The sequence below is a fragment of the Acipenser ruthenus genome, chromosome 13, assembly GCF_902713425.1.
Source record: "Acipenser ruthenus chromosome 13, fAciRut3.2 maternal haplotype, whole genome shotgun sequence".
Classification (NCBI taxonomy): domain Eukaryota; kingdom Metazoa; phylum Chordata; class Actinopteri; order Acipenseriformes; family Acipenseridae; genus Acipenser; species Acipenser ruthenus.
The window spans coordinates 7,435,143-7,458,688 of NC_081201.1; the positions used below are offsets into that span (position 1 = coordinate 7,435,143).

Consider the following 23,546-nt stretch of genomic DNA (forward strand, 5'->3'; position numbering starts at 1 on the left):
GGAATAACACTCTCCTTTGACCTGATTGGTCATGTGGCAGCCATCCCAATGATTATATTGAACCTGTTCAACTAAAATAACTACTCAATTCAGACTGTGTGTTCTTCATTTGAATACTAAGCCCTTGTGACATGGGTAACTACCTAATACAAAGCTAGCATTGATGGTAACTCTTTAATATTGACCTAACCATTTAGGTAATACTACGCTGCAATATCCTTGGAATTGATATATTATACCACAGTTGAATGGTTTAAGTTTAATGATTGTAATTAAATGACATAGGTTCAAATATATGTGTAAAAAGCATTGTAAAATTACAAAAATTAGAGAAATATTAATTTGGATAAAAGATATTCTTCATGAATGTTGCTTTATTCTAAACTCCAAAACCCTGCTGTGATTTCAAATAATCATTTTAAAATAAATGTTTGGTCAACTCCACATCAATCTCTAAAAAGGTGTAATTCCATTAGATCTGTAGGCCAGGAATGCATGAGCCCAGATAAACAAGATTAATAGAATCTGATTTTGTACCGGACTGTGAACACACGCTCTGTGAAATGACCGCAGATCAACCCTAGGGAGAAAGATATGAACCCACACCGCAAACACTAACTTCAATCTGACAAGCAAAAGCAATGGGCGGGGTAAGAATTTGTCGGTAATGTAGTTCTTAAACTTTTTCAGCTTACTGTGATGTTATCTGTGACAAGTATGAAAGACTACAGATCCCATTATCCTCCCAGCAAGCAAAAAGCTAAATGCTGCAGAGAGGAACAAGGATCCAATCCTGACTGTGCTCAGGGAATGTGTGGATCTCAACCTGTCGATCATGGCGCTGTACAGAGCATCGGGGACCGGTGTTAGATACAGAAGCTTAAATAATGTATATAATACATCTTTCCATTTTCTTTCTTGTGCATTTCAGAAAGCACGTCTTTATAACGCGGGTCTCGGGGGACACACAATATGAGCGCGGGGGTGAGGGTGCCGCGAGACACAACAACACACATCTGACTAAAACTGTATCAAAAGGGAGAGACAGAAACCGAAGTTAGACTGAGAAGTTGTTTACAGTTTGAACAACACCAGTACTGTATTTACTGTAGAAATATTGCATGAATCATTAGTATAGGGAATTGGGGGACCTGCTGTAGGAGCGTTATATCCGAGGCACATTATTATCGAAAGCTTTATAGCGAGGGAGCACTGCACTTATAGAGATGGTATTTTCAACATCATAAAGTGCTTATCGAATGATCTTCAAAGGCAGTAAACTGAGGGGAATTTGGTTGCACATGGGCAGGTGCAAATTGTGTTCCCATTTCAGATACTGCTGTGGTATGTAAAAAGATTAGCCAAGGATTCTCTGAAGTCATACATATGCAAACAATAACAACTGCATTTTAGTATATGTCTACAGAGGGGCACTGCGACTTGGGAATGTGCAGCCGTCCCTTACCCTGGACTCGTCACAGAGCTGGGAGACCTGGGGTGGGACTCAGCCCAACTCCCACCACTAGAATCCCCTGCCTGCTCTAAGCAGTGGGCAACACTGCCTCTTGGTATTAAGCTCTGTAGGTTGACATGCTTCTCTTCCAGTGACACAGATTCTGTTGTCTGATCCGACACCCCGGTAGAAATCCTTAGTGGGGTCTGTGGGACACCTCCCTCCTGGGAGTGCTAGAGGAGCAGAACGGGATGTTTTGAGAGAGAGAGTGGAGTGTCTTTTATTTAAAAAACGTGTGGGGCATTCCTGTTTATCTGCCAGCAAATCAACCTTTTGCTGTACTTGGAGCCTGGAGTTATCTGTGTGCCAATTCATGGGAGCTAGTCGTCAAACCTAAGTATGAACCAGCAATTTGTCAGGCTATAATTATAAAAGAATGTATAATGGCAGGTGGATGTACACAAAAGGGTTAAATGATAAAAAATGTATCATAGTACTGACAAGGGCTGTTTCAGTACTATGTAGCAGTCTAAAGCCTGATTGAAGAGGTTCGTAGAGTTTATTTATTGAAAGATGATTAGGGGACAGGTGGAATGATCCTAGTTTTATAGGTGTAATTCAGTGTAGTTTCTCCTGTGACAGACTTTTTTTATTATTTTTTCTTGATTTGCAGGTGGAATGGCCAGCCAATAACAAGTGCCTCCTCTTCTGTAAAGAGAACACACCACAGTCACAGCAGAATGCTGCTGCACAGTCTACAAGCTACAGGGTCAAGTTGTGTCTAGCTTGGAGCAGAAAATGCCGTTAACAGCACACGTGTTCCTAAGTAACCTGCTATTTAAAATCCCAGAGATACAAGTCATAAAACACTGCACTCACTCACCCCTGGACTTCTTTCTGAGTCATTGTTCTTTGTTTTGTGTTAAATTGGTCTGCTGTTGTATCAAGTGCATCTATGGTAATGAAACATTAGTCTTGATTGTTCTCTTCCTGGGAGAGCAAAAGTACTGTTAAAACATGAAAACTGAACATCACTCCTAAGGACCATTCAACCTTGAACAATTAAACCAAGAAGCCAAAACAGTGCTCCATGTTTACTAAGCACGTACTGCAATTAACTTAACATGATTTTTTTTTCTTTGTTTTATTTCTCACAAAATTACCTGTGTTACGAGGTAACAAATTGACTTTTGCATTGCCAGACAAAATTGTTATAATAAATCATAAGTTAGATAAGGGTATTTTATAGAATTTATTTTATAACACACAATAAACTGCATGTTTTTTAAATTGTTTATTCAGATGTTACTTTGCAAAACCCTAAAATAAATGCAATATACAATGAGAATGAAACTACGCTAGGCGAACATTTTGAACTAGGTAACACAGATTCTGTGTCAGGACATACACTACAATTCTGCTTTCTCAAAAAAACTATTCTTTTAATACTTTTAATACTTAATCTGAGGTAGGCTTAGATCTGAGGTACAATGACAGGCGTATTACTGCATTAGCAAGTTCGATGAAAAGTACTATTGATGTAGCTGATACAAATGATTATATCAAAACATCTTCCTGGCCAATGCAATAGCAGGAAGGATTAAGTTGCTGACATAAGAAAAATGCTAGCCAATCAACATCCAAGTTTAATGTTTCCCCTAGCAACAAAAAAACAAATTCCTAATACACAGCAATTACATCTGCAATATTGATATGGTATCTATTTCCTAAACCTATTAAACGTGCTACAGAATGGCCCTCCCCTAGTGAACGAGTGCTTGCCAGTATCTCCTCACACACAGCTATACACCATGGAGTGAGTAAGTTTCATAGTCCTGTGTATTCATTTGTCATTGAATCACCTGTGCATAGAGGCAGTCGATGCCACAAGCCTGGGGATTAACCAACCATTTCACTACACAAGGATATTTTAGTCTCTATGGGGTTTTTATAGATGTAATTTCCTCAGCAGCTACCGGCTAGTCCTGGAAGCGTTGTAGCAGCTCACAGGTCTTCTTGTCCAGCACCTCGTGGATCTTCTTGAGACGGCGGTCACTTACTGGCCGCACATAGCTGTCGGGCTGGAGCATGGCCATGCCGTCCTGCACCTCTCCCATGACCAATAGGGGGCCCTCTTCCACAGTCACATTGGGGCAGGGGCATCTCCAGTCAACCTTGGCCAGGGTCACCTCCAGGTGGCGGGTGTTAAAGAAGGCCAGACCCATCTTCTCATCACGGAGGACCTCCTCCAGACTGAAGCGGGCGATCCCTGAATCCTGGTCCTCGATCAGCTCAGTCAGCCGGCCCACAATGGCAAAGTCGCTACGGCACAAGCTTGGCACCATCTTGCCTTTGGGCTTGCAGGCTTTGCAGGGCCTACCCTTTCGCTGGGGGCAGCTGTCCTCACACTCTTCCCGGCTGTGGAAGCTATTGCCGTTGCCCTGGCAGCCTCCGTAGGCAAAGGCCTGGCACTGCTTGATCAGAGAGTTGTAAGCCCAGCGAGCCTCCCAGGCTTTGCACGGCCCCTGAACAGCGGGCAGAGAGCAGATGCCCATGCCCTCCCGCTGACAGGCAACCCAGCACTCCTCGTAGGTCTCAAAACGGTTCCTGCTGCCCTGGCAACCCCTGTGGGTGAACGTCAAGCAGGCGGCCTGCTTGGAATCATAGTACCAATCCACATGCTTCTCCCCACAATCCCTCTTGTTAACCTCCTCCAGGCAGTCCCCGGGGGAGAAGGGGCGATCTATCCCAGGGTTGACATCACTCTCCAGACCGTCCTCTGATGTCTCCTCCTGGGTACGCCGTATCACAGACAGTGGGAAGTCTGCGCGCAGGATCCCGGCAGTGTTACGGGCAGTGCATGTGTAGATTCCAGTGTCTCCGGGCTGGGCATTGTAGACGACCAGCTGACCGATGTTGGTGATCACCAGGTTGCCGTACATCTGGTCAGGCCTCATGATCAGGCTCTCGCGGTGGTCTGTCTGTTTCTCCCAGGTGATGTCGGGCTTGGGGTTGCCCACCACGTCGCAGTGGAAGCTAACAGTGCCCCCCAGGTAGACAGACTGGTGTCTGGGGTTGTTGTAGAGGGCTGGGGGCAGGGGCTCCTCCTGGGGGGAGGTGGGGGTGGGGTGGGCAGTGGTGTCCACTGGTATAGGGCTGGTGTGGGGCCAGGCCAGGTGGTAACGACAGGTGACCACAGTGAGAGTGGCCCCCCGGATGCAGGCTTCAGCATCCATGTAGCAGCGGTTAAAGTAAGTGAGGCCGTCGGAGGCGCAGGTGAAGCTGGGCTCCTTCTCACAGCGGTCCCGGCACTTGCAGACAGGCTGGCCCTCCCACATGTCGCAGCTCGCCCCCTGCTGGCTGCACATGAAGCTCTGGCAGCTCAAGCTCCCATCCCCGCCTCCTGCCCCAGCCCCACCTCCTCCACCCTGGCTGTCAGGCTGGGCAGGGGAACCATCAGAGAATCTAGCCGCCACACAGCTCCGCAGACCACACACGTTCGTGCAGCACTTTTCAAAGCCAGCACAGTCCTGGAGGAAAGCAAGGGGAAGAACTAGCAATTGTGAATTTTCCAGACACCTTATCAGGGCCCTCTATTCTTATTAAAACACAGAAATATCCAATGTATAAGGAGGCTGTGTGGTCCAGTGGTTAAAGAAAAGGGCTTATAACCAAGAGGTCCCTGGTTCAAATCCCACCTCAGCCACTGACTCATTGTGTGACCCTGAGCAAGTCACTTAACCTCCTTGTATTCTGTTTTTTGGGTGAGACATTGTTGTAAGTGACTCTGCAGCTGATGCATAGTTCACACACCCTAGTCTCTGTAAGTCGCCTTGGATAAAGACGCCTGCTAAATAAACAAATAATAATAATAATATAAGCAATGTTTATCACAAACTGTTAATTTCACAAACTGTTAATTTCACAAAAAAACAAATGGTGCTCATTGAATTAAACCTCATTTTAAAACGTATTTTGCAATGTGATTCCGTCAGCATGAAAACAGTATTTATTTATTTATTTATTTATTTATTTATTTATTTATTTTAATGACACACACATATTCTGGAACACACTGGCTAGTTTACAACCGCTACCAAATGAATACGAAGTGTACCCTAAGTCTCCCCAATGCACAGGAATCCGTGCAATATGTAATACTCAATATTTTAATCTAGCACAATACATACACACAAAGGTTTCAATTTGGTTCTATAAAATACATTGGGATAATGCACGTTAGCTAAGAGAATAATGAAGAAATGTCTGTGTACGATATATAGTCACGACCGTAATTATTCACTCGATTAACCAAATAAACAAAAGAAGAATGTAAGAAATAGGAAACACGCAAGTATTGAATACTGATAGAATATCATCACTAATGTGGGATACTCAAATTTAGCTGCGACAAACTAAATGCAGCCCATGCCTCAAACTGAACATTGAGAAATATAGTACAGTTGCCTGCCTCTGTCTTCAGTTTGAAGTAAGCTCTGATTCAAACAGAGACACACAGACTCACCTGGTCAACATTGCACTCCCTTTCACAAGTGCTTTGGGCGTCCACCCACAGGTTAGAGTTCAGCTGGTTGGGACATACGCCGAGGTGGCTTGGTTTGGAATGAACGAGGCTAGCGCCTTGTGTTTTTGGGACCGATAAAGTAGAAAACGCCAGCCCAAGAAGAAGCGACACAAGTACTCTGCGACTAGGCAAATTCTGAACCATTGCATATCCCCGGCGGCTGATGGAATAACGTTGAACCCATGTCTCCTGCTGTTTCAGAAAGTAGGTAGTCATTGTGAACGTTGTGCTGTATAGGAACCCAGTATGGAAACTACGTCTAATGACATTTCCACATACAGCAATTCCAGCAACGGCAAGGTAGCTACAGTACACGTTTAAAAGTCCACTACAGGCATTTGGTTTATACTGAAGACAATTTAAAAGAATTGCATAAGTTAAAGTCCCGTTTCCAATAATATGTCACACATTTCACATATTTAAAACCATTCGGAAAATGATTTGAATATCCAGTACGAACGGCAACGACGATTGAATTTATAATGTTTTTTTAAAAGATATAAATAAGAAAAGACCAAATTTAAATGTAGCAAGTAAACTGTATTCCATAACTGTCTTTGATCCTGGCTTTGAGTTGAATGTACGAGCTTGGGCGAGTTTCAGTAGACTGTGAAAAGAGCAAATACGGTCTTTGTGTGCCATGAAGCAGAAAGGGCTGCCCCCTGACCGCCCTCATTAAACTTTCAAGCGTCTGGGACTTTTATTAAAAAAGAGAGACCGCACCGAGCGACTGGACAAACATTGTTAAGGGATCAAAGAGACGGCGGGATCCGCAGGGACTCGATCCCACAGTCGACTGCATGGGCAGCCTTGGCATCCCATTCTTCAAAGCTGTGGAGTTTTGGAAAATGTTCAGTTCGCCGCTGCTAATTGGGCACCAATTAATTGAAACTGTCTAGTTTTTCTGGACAGGGATATTATGTCTGGAATTATTTTGCAGCATGAACATAGAATTAGCTATTCTGTACTCATACCGTAGCATTTAACCCTTGTACTCAGACCAGTTGCAACACGGTAAATCTGGAGTTACCTTCTTTAGACATGTCAGTGACAGTCAAGTTCATCCCATATGGCCTAGATTGAGATCTATTTGTTGGACAGGTCAAGGTTAAGTGGCAGCCCTACCTGAACATTCTGGCAAATGCAGTTTTCAGGAATGCACTATTTCTTTCCTTTATGAGAAGCCCCGTGGGTTAAACTTTGCAACTTGCTATCTCACAATGAAAAATAAAGTTTAAAGATATCTTTTTTTTTTTTTAAATAAAACACCAGTGTATATTGTAATACCTTATTGCCATGGGTATAAATATGAAAAACAAGCTAAGGTGCGTGTGTGTGTTTTGTTTTGGAATAGCAGACTTTGGGTTGCGGACTCCACCGTTCAGTCACACAAAGCCTTGAGATGCCTCATTCTGGTGCTAAAAAGTTCAGAAAGAGATTGACACTGTACTGCTACCCTGCTTTGTCTACTGACCCCTGGGGGGGAGGGGAGGCTGGGAGATTCCAAGAAGTTATTTCCTCCTCTTTGATCCAAGATGACCTCTTGACTTCTCCGTGACTCATGACCTTTGCTTTTGTAAGCCTGGGGAAGATACTTGGCTAAAGAAACACATCAATTTTAAACTAAGGCTAATCTATTCAGTTTGTCTCTATTTTAGTGAATTTGGAGAGGCTACTTTATCCAGTGGAAAAAAACAAAACAAAACAAAACAAAACAAAAAAAACACTGAAGTAGAAAAATTCTAATTTATTTAGACTGGAATACCCCAGTTGTTAAAAGGGGAAGTGTGAACGAGTCTGCAATTGTTTCGCAATAGGTTCTACAGTGTTTTTTTACTTGCCATATGGTGGTCAGTTATTTAAAAGTTCTAAAATTTAAGCACATTTTAGGGGAAAAAAATTAAATAAGCAATACCAGAAAAGACAGGCATGCAGGCCAAAACAAAATCATCCCTGCTGAGAATAAAAATGAACACAAGTAACACCTTGAAGATCACGAGGGAATAAGAATTAACACAAGACCAAGGTATACTGTTAACTGTTTTATTGTGAAAAAGGCTGTATTTCACAGTCTGTAAACGTTAAAAATGTACAATCAAGAATAAAAAAAACAAGGGCTTTTTTTGAGAACACCTATAAAAAAAAAAAGCATTCTTCATTAAATTCACCCAGCAGCTTCAACCAGACAAAAATAGTGTTTACACATTAATAAAAACATACCCATGTTCCCTTTTCCACCCTTGCAGGGAAGAAAACAACACAGTGGCCTGAACCAACTGTGTCTCATTAAAGAGCTCCAGCGACTCCTAAAACGTCTGCAAGGAATGTGCATACATTATCAGAAGGTGATATAAGTCACCCATCTTGAACAATAACCCAACAAAGAACACTGCTTTTTATTACTTTCTACAAAATCCCTTTACATTGATTGCATTTGCCAAAAAAAATAAATAAATAAAAAAAAAACCCTGGACTATTCTGGCTAATATCACATCCCTGTTATGACACTGTTTACCTTTGATTCATACGGGAGTTGTACGTACTGCAGCAAAAGAGAAACCTGGTATTCAAATAATGAGATTGCAGTTATAAAAACAATTCAAATCGCATTTCTTTACACTCCTCTGAACATAACCCCTTGACCATAATACCAGCAGCTGTCAATTTAGCCAGTAAGGTAAAACAATAATTGGTTATGGGACATATAACACATCAACTTCCTAACTTCATCCTTTTCTCCATGTGGTGCTTCACTGTTAATCAGCTTTCACAGGCCATTAGTAACTATAAGGTGTAGAAATTAAGAACTTTGTGAACCCAAATTATACTTCAGAAGGGTAATGCAGAGTATTAATAATGAACCTGGTGAGAGCAGTTGTCAAAGCACCAAAACCCTAATTTGGATGCCCCTATTAAAGCAACTTGAAACAACTTTAAAAGGAAAAACAATATTAAAGATGCAACTGTGTTGTGGGTACAATATCATACTAGAATAAGCAGTATGGAATATTGCATACCTCAAACTGCAAGCTTCAACAGTTTTTCTTTGTTTGTATTAAGCTAAGTTTTGGGACAAGGACTGGTCTGATAACAATGGACAGTTTCAATAAACTTGCTGAAGACAAGCCTGGAAGACAACTGTGTTGCATACCAAATACCAGATAAGCAAATGAAAAACATTAAGAGTGTTGCAGACTGCTGTCTCTATATCAAGCTCCAGTACAAATAGTTCTGTGGGTTTTACTTCACCTGATTTAGTATATAGCCAGAGTTTCAAACAGCAGATTAGATTCATTCCTTCATTAGGCGTCTTTTCTTTATGGCCCCCAAAAACCCATGGGAATAATAAGGCATGCTAAATAAATCCTAGTTAATATTACCTGATGCAAACAATGGTGTGCTTTCCAATGACAGGGTCTACAGTGGAGCCCCAGCTAGTGTATTTTAAGTAGTCCTTCCTATTTAAAATTGTGAGGACAATACAGTATTATCCAAGGAGAAAATAAGTCAAATAGAGCCTAATATGAAACTGAAGGGGTTGTTTGGGAACGTGGCTGTATGAAAAACAGACAAGTTTAAAGTTTAACCCTGCTGTGGAGAAACCAATTCTGCACAGTATAAAACTGAAATGTGTCCATCTTGTAAAGGTTAAAAAAAGAGTGTCTAAAAGCTATAACAAATACAACAAACTGAAGGATCATTTGGACCCAGATAAACTCCCATCATTTTGTGGAAATCGTTACAGTAAGAATTTTTGTGATTCAGCGATTCATGCAGTGTATTTTTGTATTGCAAGGAGTAGCACACATGTTCAGATGCAGCTCTCATTAAATTTGTATACATCAGGGTCCAACATCCTCAAGGCAGGTACAGCACAGGAATGAATCCTGTGAAAGGCAAGGGACTGACCGCACTGGAGACTAACTTTCTGTTTACATAGAGAGGTATTGAATGCCTGTATCAGTTTCTTCATTTTTGTTTAAAATTCAGGGACTGACCACTCTCAATGTATAATTGTCCAGAGAGACTACACAGGAAAATCTGACTGCTACTCCTTCTGAATAACACATTGTGATACTCATTTTTTTCTATGATTTGTGCAAAATGATGAAACTAATGACTAGTGCGTTAAAGAATCAGGCGAGTGTGAATCACTCAGAATTCCAGAGATGGAGAGTGAGAAAGAGATAAATACAAAGTAATGGTAAAAAAACAAACAAAAAAAAAAACAGCAAGGCTTTTTGTTTTTAAGCTGTTGTAATTTCTAAGTCCAGGGGAGGATGCTTTTTGATGCCACCCCCAAAACCTCTCATGAATCTCTGAAGCTCCCCTGTCTGTACGGCTAAACAGAATCCTTCAAGGCAGGCATGGTTGCCACATTTTATTGCTTCAGCCACTGTGCTCACTTGCACATTCACATCCCCGAAAGTGTCCCTTTAACATCCCAGGGAAGCACCATCGGAAAGTAAAGCAGCACACAGAGGAATTTCAGTGCAAAAAATAATGAAAAGGTCTCTTGTTTCTCCAAGAAAAAAAAAAAATACAATAATTAAATAGTATAATTCAAAAACATTATAGTCAGACTCCAGGCGCATTGCTTTCTGGCTAAGCAGAAGAGGCATTATGGTGATTCCTGATTAAATGAGTCCCCTGTAACCAATGATAGGGAGATCGGGGAGATGATGTCTTATAGAAGGAGAGACTAGTGCAGGTTATTGGGCAGGAATTTCAAATCTTGTCTGTGGTTGGGTGGAGAGTTCTTCGTTATGACTGAGGCAGCCTGAAAATGCCTAAACGGAGGCGGAGTCTGTGTCTTGCTGAGGTCTGATGGCTCTGGTCTGCACCCGCACGCTAAGAGATCTTGCAGTTGTTCCTGGCACAGTTCTGAGGAGGGCTCTGGGGGGGCTTGATGGATTTGGAGCGTTTCAGGCTGTTCCCCTTGCGGCCCCCGGGCGCGTTAGCGAGCGAGTAGGAACGACCATGCATCATGACAGCGTTCATCCCGTTGGCCATGGAGAAGGACTTGAGGTGGCTCTTGATGGCCACGGGCAGCGGCAGCTTGTCAATGAGGTGAACCGGGGTGCACGACACGATGGCTCGGCAGCACAGGTCCTGCAGGGTGAAAACTGCAGCGTGGAAACAAACACACAAAGCTATTACACACACACAAACACACACAAAAACAACCTCCCACAACAGACAGCACTTCAAAATGCTTACTCTCTTAAACACGGCTTATCTTCACACACACACAGGAATGCAGATTTGTACAGTGCATTGCACGCACAATAGTACAAAGCTGTGTTTCACTCCCTGTCATAAGACCTGTATAATAAAATACTTCATTTTTTTGTGAAGCAAGCAGCTGATAGACATTTTTCTTAAAGCCAAGGGAATGACAATGCTGGTCTATTGCTCTACAATACAGAGCCTCTACTCGCCCCCCTACTTAATCAAAAGCTGAATGGTACAAATCATTTGAAAAATAAATAAATAAATAAAAAGTGGAAATCGGGTTCATTTATTATTCAGTATCCAGACAGGGATGTTTGTCAAGTTGCCTCACTCTGTATACATTCATACTATTTGAGAGTATCTATTCAATCTGTTAAATTACATTAAGCATACTTTTTAATTCTTTTAGATACTAAAATAAAAAAGTCTCTTTCAAAGTTAACATGAGGTAAGAGAGTGATTTCCACTTATCCACTAGAGGGCAGTCACGTTGTACTGCTGAAAACAGACAAAACTCTTACAACAGTTCTTATTTCAGGATTCACAGACGTGGGGAGGGGAGTATAAATACATTTTTTTTTTAAAAACACACAAAATGGATGATAATCTTCAGCTACAATATTCAAGATATTTGCTAAGTGCATATTTAGGTAATGCAAATTTATTGTTTACTCAAAAAAAAAAAAAAAAAAAAAACACTCAATCAGTTCCTGCTCTTAATGTATTCTCATTGGCACTTGTTGGAAACTGGAAGAAACACACCAGAGTGGTGCATTAGTTGCACTCAGGCAGTGCCTATAAAGGAATGTTTCTAATGCTGCCTAATGTATCCAGAGCAGACGCTCAGCCAACAGTAGACAGTACATTACAATGGGAAATGGGAAAATGTAATTTTGTGGTAAAAAAAATAAATAAAAATAATTACAAGAGACTGTTGTCTCTAATTAAATGTAGCTGGAGTGAAATCAGGAGAATGCTGTTACTGGACAGTAATGGGAGAGTTTTGCTGATTGCGACAAAATATATGTTACATACAATATTATATTTACTCCTATTTTGTGGGCAGGTGCCAATTTTTCTAAACTAACAACAGGCTAAAGGTACAGTGCAAAGGATCACTTGGAAATCTAGGCTGCAAGCAGATTTGCATTTGTATTATGGAATCATTAATCATTCTGTCACCCCAATTCATATCTTTTACCCTCCCCCAATACTGCTCAGACCATTCAAACCATACATCCAGCACAAACTCTGCAGCCCCTCACCTCTGTTGGGTTTCCAGAACTTCTCCATGCCGTGCCTCATCAGGACGATACGCGAGAGCTCCGTGAAAGACTCTATGACGTTGAAGTTGCAGAGGGGGCTAACCTCGAAGAAGGTCATGCCGTTCTTCTCTGCGTAGGCGCGTGCCTGCTCCGTTGGCACCTGACGCTTGAATGCCAAGTGAAGCCGGTTTCCTACCAGGATCCGCGGCACTCCAGGCGCATGCTGGTAAAACAGACATACAGGAGTTAAGGGGTGTGGATTCTCTCTATAAAAAGGTGTGGAGGATTGAAAAAGGACATTCTCCACAAGTCCACATATCCACACGGAACATTATATTGATGAATGTACTAGCTGATACTGCTACATTTTTTTTCAGACAGTTGTTTAAGTTTTACTTAAATCTTCTAAGAGGTGAAACCCCCTTTAGCATTGGTGTTCTTTTGTGTTTAAAAAGTGCGGTACTGACGATACTAGTATTTCCTAGACTGCTCGAAACCTAGTGCTGGGACCAGCATTGATACATGACACACACTGCCACCTCTGTCTGTACAGAAGCTTTCAAGCTGTCAAATCCTGTTTCTGAAATCTGAATGATATCGCTAAAGGCCCTCTATGGAGGAGCAGCAAGTTGAAGTGTCTGTCTCAAAAAGGAAAGGTTTAAAATAACACCCCCACCCCCAAACAAACAGGGAAGGGAAATGGAAAAGCTCCTTCCGCGGAGGCAGGAAACAGAAGGGGCGTGAACAGGCATTAAAGTATGTGTCTTTGAGCAGAAGGGGAGCTAATGCAAATCCACAAATATTATTTTCAAGTTACTAAAGTGACTTGAGGAGGTGGGGTGTAGCACCACAGGGGTGGGAATCTGAGAAGCCACACAATAGTGAACACCGGCTCACACCAGTAACAGACATTGTCCAACAGCAGCAGTGGGGGAGCCTGCCAGCCCTGCCTCTCCCAGCATTATCAGTTCTTTCACAGAATTCAGAATGAAAAAAAGAAAACTATCCATAAATACAAACTAAAATCTATATCTCAGACAGAAATGTAATTTAAGTTCAGAGTTGAAATGGAATTGGTGTGCAGCCAATAGCACATATATCAGAGTAGACAGGGAGCAGAGACGGGCAGGACAAAGATAATTCAAGTCAAGAAAAGATTAACTCAAATTCTAACAGATGGCAGTGTGTGTGAACTCCAGTTCAAACCAGAATTGACATGCATAAGACAACAAGTGCAAACAAGTTTCTTTGCAACTCCTTACCTCATCTATCTCGCGGATCCAACGGTCAATGCCGTCAAAGGACCAGCGGTTAGTGATGTCATAAACCAACAGGATTCCCTTGGAGCGAAAGACAAAAAAAAAATAACACCTTACATCAGGGCATCATTACAACAGGATAATAAAACTGAAACCACACCCGCCTTTCCAAGGGCAGATTGCATCACACTTAGCAGCCAGTAACAAAGACCTCAACTCGTGTTCCTCAAGATAAAGCCTGTTGTCATATCTTTCTCATATTATATACACACCACTTCATCTGCCCGACTGGTTAAACCTGTTCTAGTACCCGACTTGTCTTTCATACTAAACGGTGCAAAGATGTGTTTTCAATTAATATGGCTACTGTTAATTTTACCAATTGATGGACCCACCCCTCCTAACTCCCTGAAAAAAGAATGTAGCTCCCGTTACCTGCGCCCCTCTGGAATAGGATCTGAAGATGGTGCAGAAACGGCCCTGTCCTGATGTGTCCCTGAAACACAAACAGAAAGGGGGTCAGATACAAAGGAACGATGAAGAGTTTACAATACAACAGCAGGACTGTTTGGAGATAAACAGAAATATACTGGACATTGCCCTCATCCTGAAAAATATTCTTCCATGATACTGCAATCAGTAATTATTTTGTGATACATTATGTCTCAATGCAACTAGCAACCAAGCAACTGGTTCCAAAACAAAACTACATCATTTTACAATCAGAGAATCAGTCAAAAATCCACATTCCTTAATACCATAACTGACTAACTGAAGACCTTGAACAGCCAATGCAGGAATAGAGCAGGAATTACTGCAATCTTACAAATCTAAGTCAAACCAAACAGCTGGGTTAAGATAAACATTAAGCCATTTAATAGATGCCTAGAAAAATACTGTGAAACTTTAAAAATCACTATCAATTGTATTTGTTAAAATGCTGTAGTTTCTTGTTTTATTTTATTAATCTTCAAACAATTACCAAACATTAACCTAATTTTACAATAAAGACTTTGTTTCCAATTTACAATCACTCTTCATTAGTGTCACCTGGAAGCGCTTTAGTTTTCATAAGGAGTTGGAATCATACCACCACTGTGAGACAATAATTGCAAAATATTACTGTGTCGACCTAGTTGGTCTGGATACTGAGGCTTTTGCCTTGTAGGTGTGTCTGCAACCCACGTGTTTCCAGGAACATTCTAATTGCAAAATTCAATAGATCTGAATCAAACGGATGAGGAGCTGAATTGCTCCGATTGTCTACATGTAAGGTTCATTTTCCCAGTGTGGCCGTGAAAGCCAGGGATGATGAAGGACGCTGCCGAATAGGCAGCTTAGCTGATGTTAGTTTTTGACTAGCTGTCTACTGTAATTAGAAGCTGTAGGGGGTGGCACACAGCTTTGAAGTGTGCTAGGGGACTTTTCACAAACAGGAAAGAAACTAAAATACTGGACATGCGGTAATGTGCAACACTGAAGGCAGTGGAGCAGGAAACAGAGAACGCGCCTCCAGTTTTGTTATTTGAAGTTCATCCTTCTATTTTTTATAACCTAAATCAGAATCCTAATGAGACATAACAAACATTGTATTATTATTATTTCAAGTGAGGTTAAATTGAATTATTTGCTACACCTCATAAACAAGCCAGGAAGTTAGTAACCCACATAGCCCCCTCACAACTGTGGGTTTAACCTACTCTCGAAAGCACACTTTGTCTTTAACCAAGACAAATGCATACAATAATTACATAATTAAATAAATAATGCAGTTAGCATTGCTTGTCCTCACAAATGCAACAGGTTATCATTTACATCTGAGACCTAGGAAACAGGGCTGGAGGACATACTTTAATATGTGCCAAACTGTCAGACAAATACATTCTGTTGAGCAGAACAAAGTTCGACTCAGCTTGTAGTTCTGCAATTACAGGATATGTAATACTGAAAGTGTAGACCTAACTATCTAAAATGTGCTTTTAAAGCATTGAATATCAGTAAACCAAAATGGCAAACGTCTCCAGTTGCAGTGCTCATCACCTAATGATTTGTCAACATCCTACATCTGATTCAGACCATTGATTCTGTTTACTGCATGCTTTCACATTCCAGGAAATATACTGAGACAAACCAACAGAAGAAACTCTGGATTAACAAAACACAAATGTCCTCTTTTGCCGGAACAGTAATGCAGATTGGAAGCCAAAAAATACCAAGACAACATTATTAGTTCATCTTACTGGTGCTGTTTAAGTTAGGTTAAGTTACAATAGGAATACAACATAGCTTGACTGGAGGAATTACCCACAACCAATGCTGTAAAAAACACTAATATTGTTTCAATTGTTCAACACATCTTTCCTAATAGAGCACCGTATTATATATAAACTTACATGTTAAACATAATCATATCACACACTTGAGAGTGGTAAAGCTTACAGATGGTTTACACAACAGAACACTGGTATAGCACTGACCAGAGTTCCAGTTTGACACGTCTCCCATCCAGGAGGATTGTAGTGGTCTTGTAGTCAATTCCTAGAAGAAAAGATGAAACAATTAAATCAGAAAGCGATGAAAAATTAAACTACCCCCCACCCCCCAAACTGTGTCAGCTCGTGGAAGCCAAGGCAGGAAAACTTAATATTGCATATCATAAAACATTGCACATCATATTGTGTTGTGAGGACAGAAAAACCATTCAAGAAGGCACAGGTAAATTTAAGTGGCCATGCTGTACTCTTGGCAGAGCAAGCAATACAAACATGACCTGGTAGTAATTATACTATTCTGTCACTAGTAGATTATGCATTTCAGTTTTGGTCAGATGTACTTTTGGTCACATGTGATGGCAGTACTGTATACCTGTGAGTAATGGAACTTTAAACCACAACTCACAGCTCTACAAAACAACTGCCTGAAAATAGCATATACACTCTATTCAATTGAAAACATGAATTCACACTAATCAGAATTAGAAAATGTTGGCAATAGAATGCTTATATATATATATATATATATATATATATATATATATATATATATATATATATATATATATATATATATATGGCAAGAATAAATCTGGTTGGTATTTGTGGCACTAGCTACTGCTACAGCTAGTGGTTACTGACAGTTTACCAGGGGAGTGTCAGATATTTCAATATTTGGATTGTTTTGGCTAAATATGTTAAGCATTATTAGCATACAGTTTGATTCTATCCTAAAGGCGCTGCTTGGGTGTTCCTGTAAAGGACCGAATATTTAAACACACTCCTGTTTAAATATATATTTGGTAAATAATCTGAAACAGACAATCTACATCACTGTAAGATTGTCATGATTGAGACTCAAGTATTTGACAACAGTCATGCTACCCTCAGTTATACAACTGCACACAACATAACACCACAATTGCAATAAGCCGGACGCACACAGAGGAAAACAGTCGATTACAGACTCTGTTTTACACTACACGGCCGATGTGAGCCTCCACAAAAAAAAAAAAAAAAAAAGAATGTTACACGGACACTGTGACGCGACACGCTTGGTGTGATAGGACCTTAACAATCTCCTCCTATTAACCAGGTCTTCAGACTCTGTCTCTTATGTCTGTCCCCTTTAGGAAACAAAAACAAAATCACTGTCCTTAAGGCTGCCTCTCAATTATAATTTCAGTTCCTGTCCAGAGTCCATTAAAGCTGTTCTCTTTGTTCCTTAGTTATATTGCTTTATTGCTCCTTAAGTCACTTATTTCAAATGCTCAGTAATCTGAAGGAAGTATTGCACTGTAAAAAAGAAAATCACAACTTTAGAAAATTGAACAGTCAAATCCCACGATTCATTTTGTTGCAGTACCAATTTTGGCAGAACTGATTTTGTTTGGTACTAGTTATTGGACTGCTAGCCATCCAATTAATTCTGGTGCAGCACAGTTCTCTATACTCTCAGACTGGGACTTGAGTCCTTGCAGCCCCTGTGCTGTACAATGAAACCTGGCAAAACTGCTTCATTCCAAAGTCTAAGGCTGCTGGCCACCCTGTTACTTCATTTAAGCCTATTCTATTAAATCTGTCAGTCCTGCTAAATTCGTGGTCTCAGAGTGCCAGACACTTGTTCTTCAAATCTCTTGCACAACAAAAATCATGTTCAGTTTTTAGATAGTTATCTTGACCTTTTACTGTAGTTTCTCGCAAGTTCCATTGATCAAGCCTGGGGATGTTAAGTCTATCTTTCGTAAGACCTTCCTAATTGCATAATATCTTAATTTGACTCCGACTAGTCAAGGCAAGTTTTGTCCATTGTTTTAGAACTGTAGCTCCAACCTATTTGTAGCAGGTGCAATGGAAATAAATGGTTATATCTATTATGAAAGTGGCCTGGAGGAGAAAATGGGTCTCTATGCAAATCTATTGCCTGAAAGTCATAGTCACAGACTACTCAGGGTAACAGGATACATGGAATCACATCCTCATTTTCCTCTGCCACAACGTATGACCTAAAGGTTCTTGAAAAGTGAACTTCAATTTCCTGCAGTTCTGCCTTTTGGCAATGTGTTCCTTAACTCAGCCCTCTGAACTAATTGGAATGTTGTCTTAACAAATGTATACAACTATCAAATCATTCTTATTCACAATCTGAGACAGTGTCGCCAACAGTTAAAATGTCTACATCACTTGGCCAGGATGTGTAATTTGGTCTTCGTTTCCTTTTACCCGAGGAAAGCCAGCACTTAACACAAGGCTCTGGATCAAACTTTAAGGGAAGGGCCCTCTGCACTGATTCTCACAAGATCTTAACAGCTGCCACATTAAGTGAGTTGTGTAGCTTGGATTTAATTCTGTTTTGTGCAGACAATCCACGTTCACACTGGGCAGCTGATATTGGCAGCACAAGCATGATTTCTACTAAATGTAGAAGATTTGTCTTTAAATCTGTGCAAAAGGGTTTGTTTGTTAGCATGACCTCCCATAAACAAATAAATGATTTATCCATAAACAGAGTGTTTCAAGCATTCTCCATTCTGGGTGAACTGCATCAACATTCCTTGCTAAAAGGTCACTATACCAATTCAGTGAAACTTCTAACTGTTCATCACCAAAGTCCACAAGATCATCAGGCCATGCATCATGGCAGAAAATTGAAAAACACTGCATAATCTGGGGTCCTCCTGAAACCCTCTCCTCAGCAGAAAGCTTAAGCATGCTGCCAAACCTGTACTCAAACCCTAACTCAACTGTGATTTCAACAGTTGTTTCAATGTATCTTTAGGTCATTTTAAAAAAGGTTATGTGTCTGGGGGCCTTTAATTGTCAAGACACACTTCTCAATTGCTGCTGCAGCAGCTTGGGGGAGAATTAGACCATTATTTTGGAGTGTAAGGCTAAGCTTTGGAAACCCCTGAGAAGAGAATGTAAAAAAATGACAAAACCCTTACAAACACAAGTTCTTCCATTTCCTGTACATGCTTTACTCTTCCATTAAGTCTGTTTTTGGAAGTGGAAGCAAGGTGCTCCATGAAGTGATGCACAGCAGTATATTGTCCCTGTACAGTAGCAAGACTCTCAGTCTCAATTTTCAACACTAACCGATTCTATATCTATGCATCAGACAAACTAGACAAATAAGATATTTTTCTTTGACATGACTCGAAGCCTTAGTACTATACCAGCAAAGTCTACATATGTTTATTTGAGGCTGCACAGTTCACAAAGAAACCTTTATCAGCTTGATATGGTAACCTTTTCAATTCCATATTGCTTATTTGTTTAATTCTCAACCCGTTTGGTCTCAAGACCCTTATTAATAAACGTTCTTAAAGTTTTTGGGGCACGTTTGTAACACACCTGTTTCCAAGTTCAGACACTTCACAGCACTACAGTTCAGTACTTTTTGTACCTGGGTCTCAATTCTGCTCCACATTCCTCACACTGATGTTTAGTCTTTCATATTTGATCAGAATGACCTTCTCACACTAGCTTAAAAGGTGTGCACTGGCATTTTGAGACGGAAATCATGAATTTGAATAAAGGGCCTCGTCAGATTTAAAGATTCAAATTTGAAAGATTTTTTGTACAAACCAAATTTAACTGTCAAATGGTACAACTTTTAACAATATGAACCTTCTTAATTGTGTTTCCTGTTTTATTTTACTCACAAAAATACAGAGTAAAAAAAAATATATATACATCTACTATGCTATCTTTTGTACAGTGCTTTCTCTCACAGACCAGTACTAAGAACTGTGGGATGTCATCGCTGGGGAGTTGGGGACTTGTGTTCTGATGGGATCTGCCCCACACAGGTGTTTAGAATCACTTAATTGCCAGCAGCAAGGTGTCTGGTTTGAAATGAGGATTTTCACTGTGGTTTCAATAATGCCTATTATGATTATTCAAGCTTGTGTTAACCGTGATACTCATCATAGAGAGTGACTAGCTTATATTGTACAATGCTAACATGGACCTTAAACCGAACAACACACCTCAGATACACGCTACAAAATTGTTTTTTTTTTCCAGAAAAATACATGGATCCTAACTTGGAATCAGTCATACTGACCTATGCTGCACACCTCCGCCTTAGGATAAACGGTATATGTATGATGTTGTGCTAATCAGTGAAATATGATGGTTGTTTTGAGTCACTCACCGCTACTGTAGGCATAGGGGGACTCAGCCGACCCGTCCTGAAGACTGCCCAAGATCTCCACTTTCCCTACATCGCTGTCTCCCACCAGCAGGAATTTTAGGAGATAGTCATAGCTCTTGACGGGGCTGCCCTGAGTACCCATCCTTTCTGGCATCGGTACCTGACAGCAAGCTTGGAGATATGGGTGCACACCCGAAGAAGTGCACTCTATCACTCCTGATCCACAGCACAGGTTGAAAGCGAGTCCTCTTTAATATCCTTGGAAGGCAGCTTTCAAAGCCCCTTGTTTATTCCTATGTGGCTCTGACAGAGGAAATTCTGCCTCTGATCAGACCTGAAAGCTCCTTAGGCCAAGGACACAAAAACTGATAATGTGTTCGTTGACAACGACGACTTTTATCATTATATGAATTGTATCCGTGACATAAAAAGTACAAACGTATACCACAGAGGCAGCTCTCTCTGTTACAGGATTTTCCTAATCAAAGAACACCAACAGCTCTCCAAATTATATGTCTAGGGTTCAGAATAAAGTAAAAGAAAATAAAGACACACAATGTATTTATCTTCTGATCCAAGTCCAACTTCGCTTGCCACCAGCAAATAACCAGAATACTGGTTTTGATGTGTAATCGATTAGTCCTGCTATTAAATACATGATTGCTGCTTAGCAAAAAAACTGGACAGGAAACGCAGAATGCAATCCGGTACCCAAGGGGACAAAACACATCGTTGTTTTTTGTGATGATGCGGTCCCCTGGCAAAGTCTCTTAATTGTTCTCGTTTTGGGGTTAAAACTATCAACAAATAAAGTATTTCAAAAATACCCAAGAAAATGTTCCAAAAAAACTCGGCATAAACAAGAGAGCAAATGTTGGTTTTAGTCTTAAAAGTGTCGTAACCTTTTTAGGAAACAGCCATCCCAGATCACATACCGTAAAAATAAATCACACCGTGTAGCTTATGCTTATATATATATATATATATATATATATATATATATATATATATATATATATATATCTGGTTGAATTACAGCCCAGATAGTCTCCGTTATGTTAAGGGCTACTTTACTGAAGAAGTCGACTGTCAGAAGCAGCACTAGACTAGTCCCGGTTGCCTATTCAAAATAAAACATACATTTTTAAGAACATTTATAACCGACTGTGCTTTCTTGTGTTGAGCTGGGTGTTTTTTTCTTTAATCAAGACATAAACAGGAATTCTCCCCTCCGAACCAGCAGATGGAAGTGCTTGAGTGTAGTCCGCTCAGAAGCGCTTAAAACCCGGCCACTGCTGTTACTTGCATCCGGGGTCTGAGTGTGGCCCTGAACAACAAAGTTAGAAAACTCCGGCGCTGTTGATATCTTCACCAACCAACCGGACTCCCTCTTCTTCGGTCCAATATCGTGTAGACTCTTCACAAACTGCAAAACCCCGGCGTGGTAAAAACAATAAAATAAATAAATAAATAAATATGTATGTAAGTAAGTATATATCTATCTATCGTTTGCCAAATGCATATGTATTACTATGTACTTTCTTTCGTGCCCCGACAAACAATATCCACCAACTATCACTATACACACTAACACTGAAAGCTAGTCGGCCCACACAGAGCGAACACAAAACCCGCCTCCCGTCAGCTCCATTGGTCACAAGGTTTGAACTGCACTCAGATAGGTACAAACCGTTATCAATCACAAGACCCTAACAACGCCTTGGACCCAGGTGGAATCGTGGTTATTGTCATGTACAACCTCAGTTCTGCAATGGGAAAAACAGTGTATGAAAATGTGTACCACAGAATTGATAAGCAACACAGAAATTGTTGAAGTGAATAATGCATACTGTACATAAACTGTAATTCCCATCTGCTGCCTAGACTATAGCTAAATGTAAGGGGTGTCCAGTGTTTTTTTTCTAGCAACCACTAATTTTCACCTGAGCATACAGACAAACTGCTAATGCAAATATTTAATTTGATTTTCTTTAAAATGAAGATACTAAAACAATAGTGGAATGTCAAAAAAAGACGTTGGCAGTAAACCAATGGATTAAAGTACGGATTCAAATAAGGTGGCAAACACAACAGAATACATTCCAAGATAATTATTCATCGAACATCAAGGTAAAATCAAAGGCGTGCCATTGTGTCTCCAAATAAGGCTAAATAACACACAACGCAAACAATCCCTTTGCTTTGCAATCTGTCCATCAAATTTGTTTGAATGATCTCTTCATTTATTTTCTCACTTAGTGTACTACCGTGTGAATAATAGCTAATAATAGCTTTTAATAGCTTTTTTTAGTCCAACCAATCGCATAGCAGAACTCCTATAAAAGGCGGGCACTATGGTTCTGATAATCCCAAGAATGCATTTTTATGCCACATTTAATTTTCTGAAGAACCCATGGTTTAAAGATGTAATTTCAATTTAAATAGCATGGCTGGTTGTTGATGGGGTTTCTTCCTCTTGTAGCCTGCTGAAGCAGCCTGGTCCACTGCATGCAAAAGACCATATTGTGCCTTTTTTTATGGAACAGCACAATGACCCTGGAGAAATGTGCATTATTTATACACTGCCCAATGAATTTGAGACAGTGTACATTTGCACAATCAATAATGCATGTAGTATAGATCTGCTGGTGGCATGCACAATAATATCGCTGCTGAAAAGTGTTCTGAGGGCAGTGAAACGTTTCCTGCTGTTTCTGCATAATAGCCTTGGTTTGGTAAATGTGTATAATAATTTTATCAGTTTACCATAATTTCACCAGGTTTTTACTATGCAACCATGACAATAAGTAATACAAATATCAAGATCGCCTGTGCTGTATGGAACTGATACTCAAGGATATCAAATGAATTGCTCACCCAAAAGTGTAACACAGAGAGCCAGGATCTGAGCTGGATCTTTGCCCTAAACATTAGGCCACAGTGCTAAGCTCATACATATTGAACACAGTTTGTAAGACTCTCAGAGATATAAGCTCCTAATAAAAGCTAATCTTTTAGGGTAGGATTCAATTGAAAATGCATTTTACTACCTGTGTTATGTCCCTATTTAATGATCATATTTACCCCATGGGAGCCTT

At 40.4% G+C, this 23,546-nt stretch overlaps 2 protein-coding genes across 2 annotated transcripts; both read right to left on the reverse strand.

Annotated features, from left to right (window-relative positions):
- Positions 1-2,732: 2,732 nt before the first annotated feature.
- wfikkn1 (WAP, follistatin/kazal, immunoglobulin, kunitz and netrin domain containing 1) lies at positions 2,733-6,697 on the reverse strand. Its single transcript, XM_034031739.3, has 2 exons — positions 5,979-6,697; positions 2,733-4,983 (listed from the first exon to the last, which is right to left on the reverse strand). The coding sequence occupies exons 1-2, from the start codon at positions 6,252-6,254 to the stop codon at positions 3,433-3,435; spliced, it is 1,827 nt and encodes a 608-aa protein (XP_033887630.3). The 5' UTR covers positions 6,255-6,697; the 3' UTR covers positions 2,733-3,432.
- A 1,370-nt stretch (positions 6,698-8,067) lies between these two features.
- LOC117418565 (ras-related protein Rab-40C-like) lies at positions 8,068-21,427 on the reverse strand. The gene is made up of 6 exons (XM_034031740.3): positions 20,449-21,427; positions 16,275-16,335; positions 14,233-14,293; positions 13,801-13,878; positions 12,539-12,761; positions 8,068-11,164 (listed from the first exon to the last, which is right to left on the reverse strand). The coding sequence occupies exons 1-6, from the start codon at positions 20,600-20,602 to the stop codon at positions 10,890-10,892; spliced, it is 852 nt and encodes a 283-aa protein (XP_033887631.1). The 5' UTR covers positions 20,603-21,427; the 3' UTR covers positions 8,068-10,889.
- Positions 21,428-23,546: the final 2,119 nt, after the last annotated feature.

What these genes read in the sequence shown, in the direction of transcription:
- wfikkn1 (XM_034031739.3), bottom strand. Translation starts at nt 6,254, where the DNA reads ATGACTACCTACTTTCTGAAACAGCAGGAGACATGGGTTCAACGTTAT. An exon ending in GGGAGTGCAATGTTGACCAG is followed by an intron (nt 4,984 to 5,978) that starts GTGAGTCTGTGT and finishes GCTTTCCTCCAG; the next exon opens with GACTGTGCTGGCTTTGAAAA.
- LOC117418565 (XM_034031740.3), bottom strand. Translation starts at nt 20,602, where the DNA reads ATGCCAGAAAGGATGGGTACTCAGGGCAGCCCCGTCAAGAGCTATGAC. An exon ending in CCCCTATGCCTACAGTAGCG is followed by an intron (nt 16,336 to 20,448) that starts GTGAGTGACTCA and finishes CTTTTCTTCTAG; the next exon opens with GAATTGACTACAAGACCACT. An exon ending in CCTATTCCAGAGGGGCGCAG is followed by an intron (nt 13,879 to 14,232) that starts GTAACGGGAGCT and finishes TTTCGCTCCAAG; the next exon opens with GGAATCCTGTTGGTTTATGA.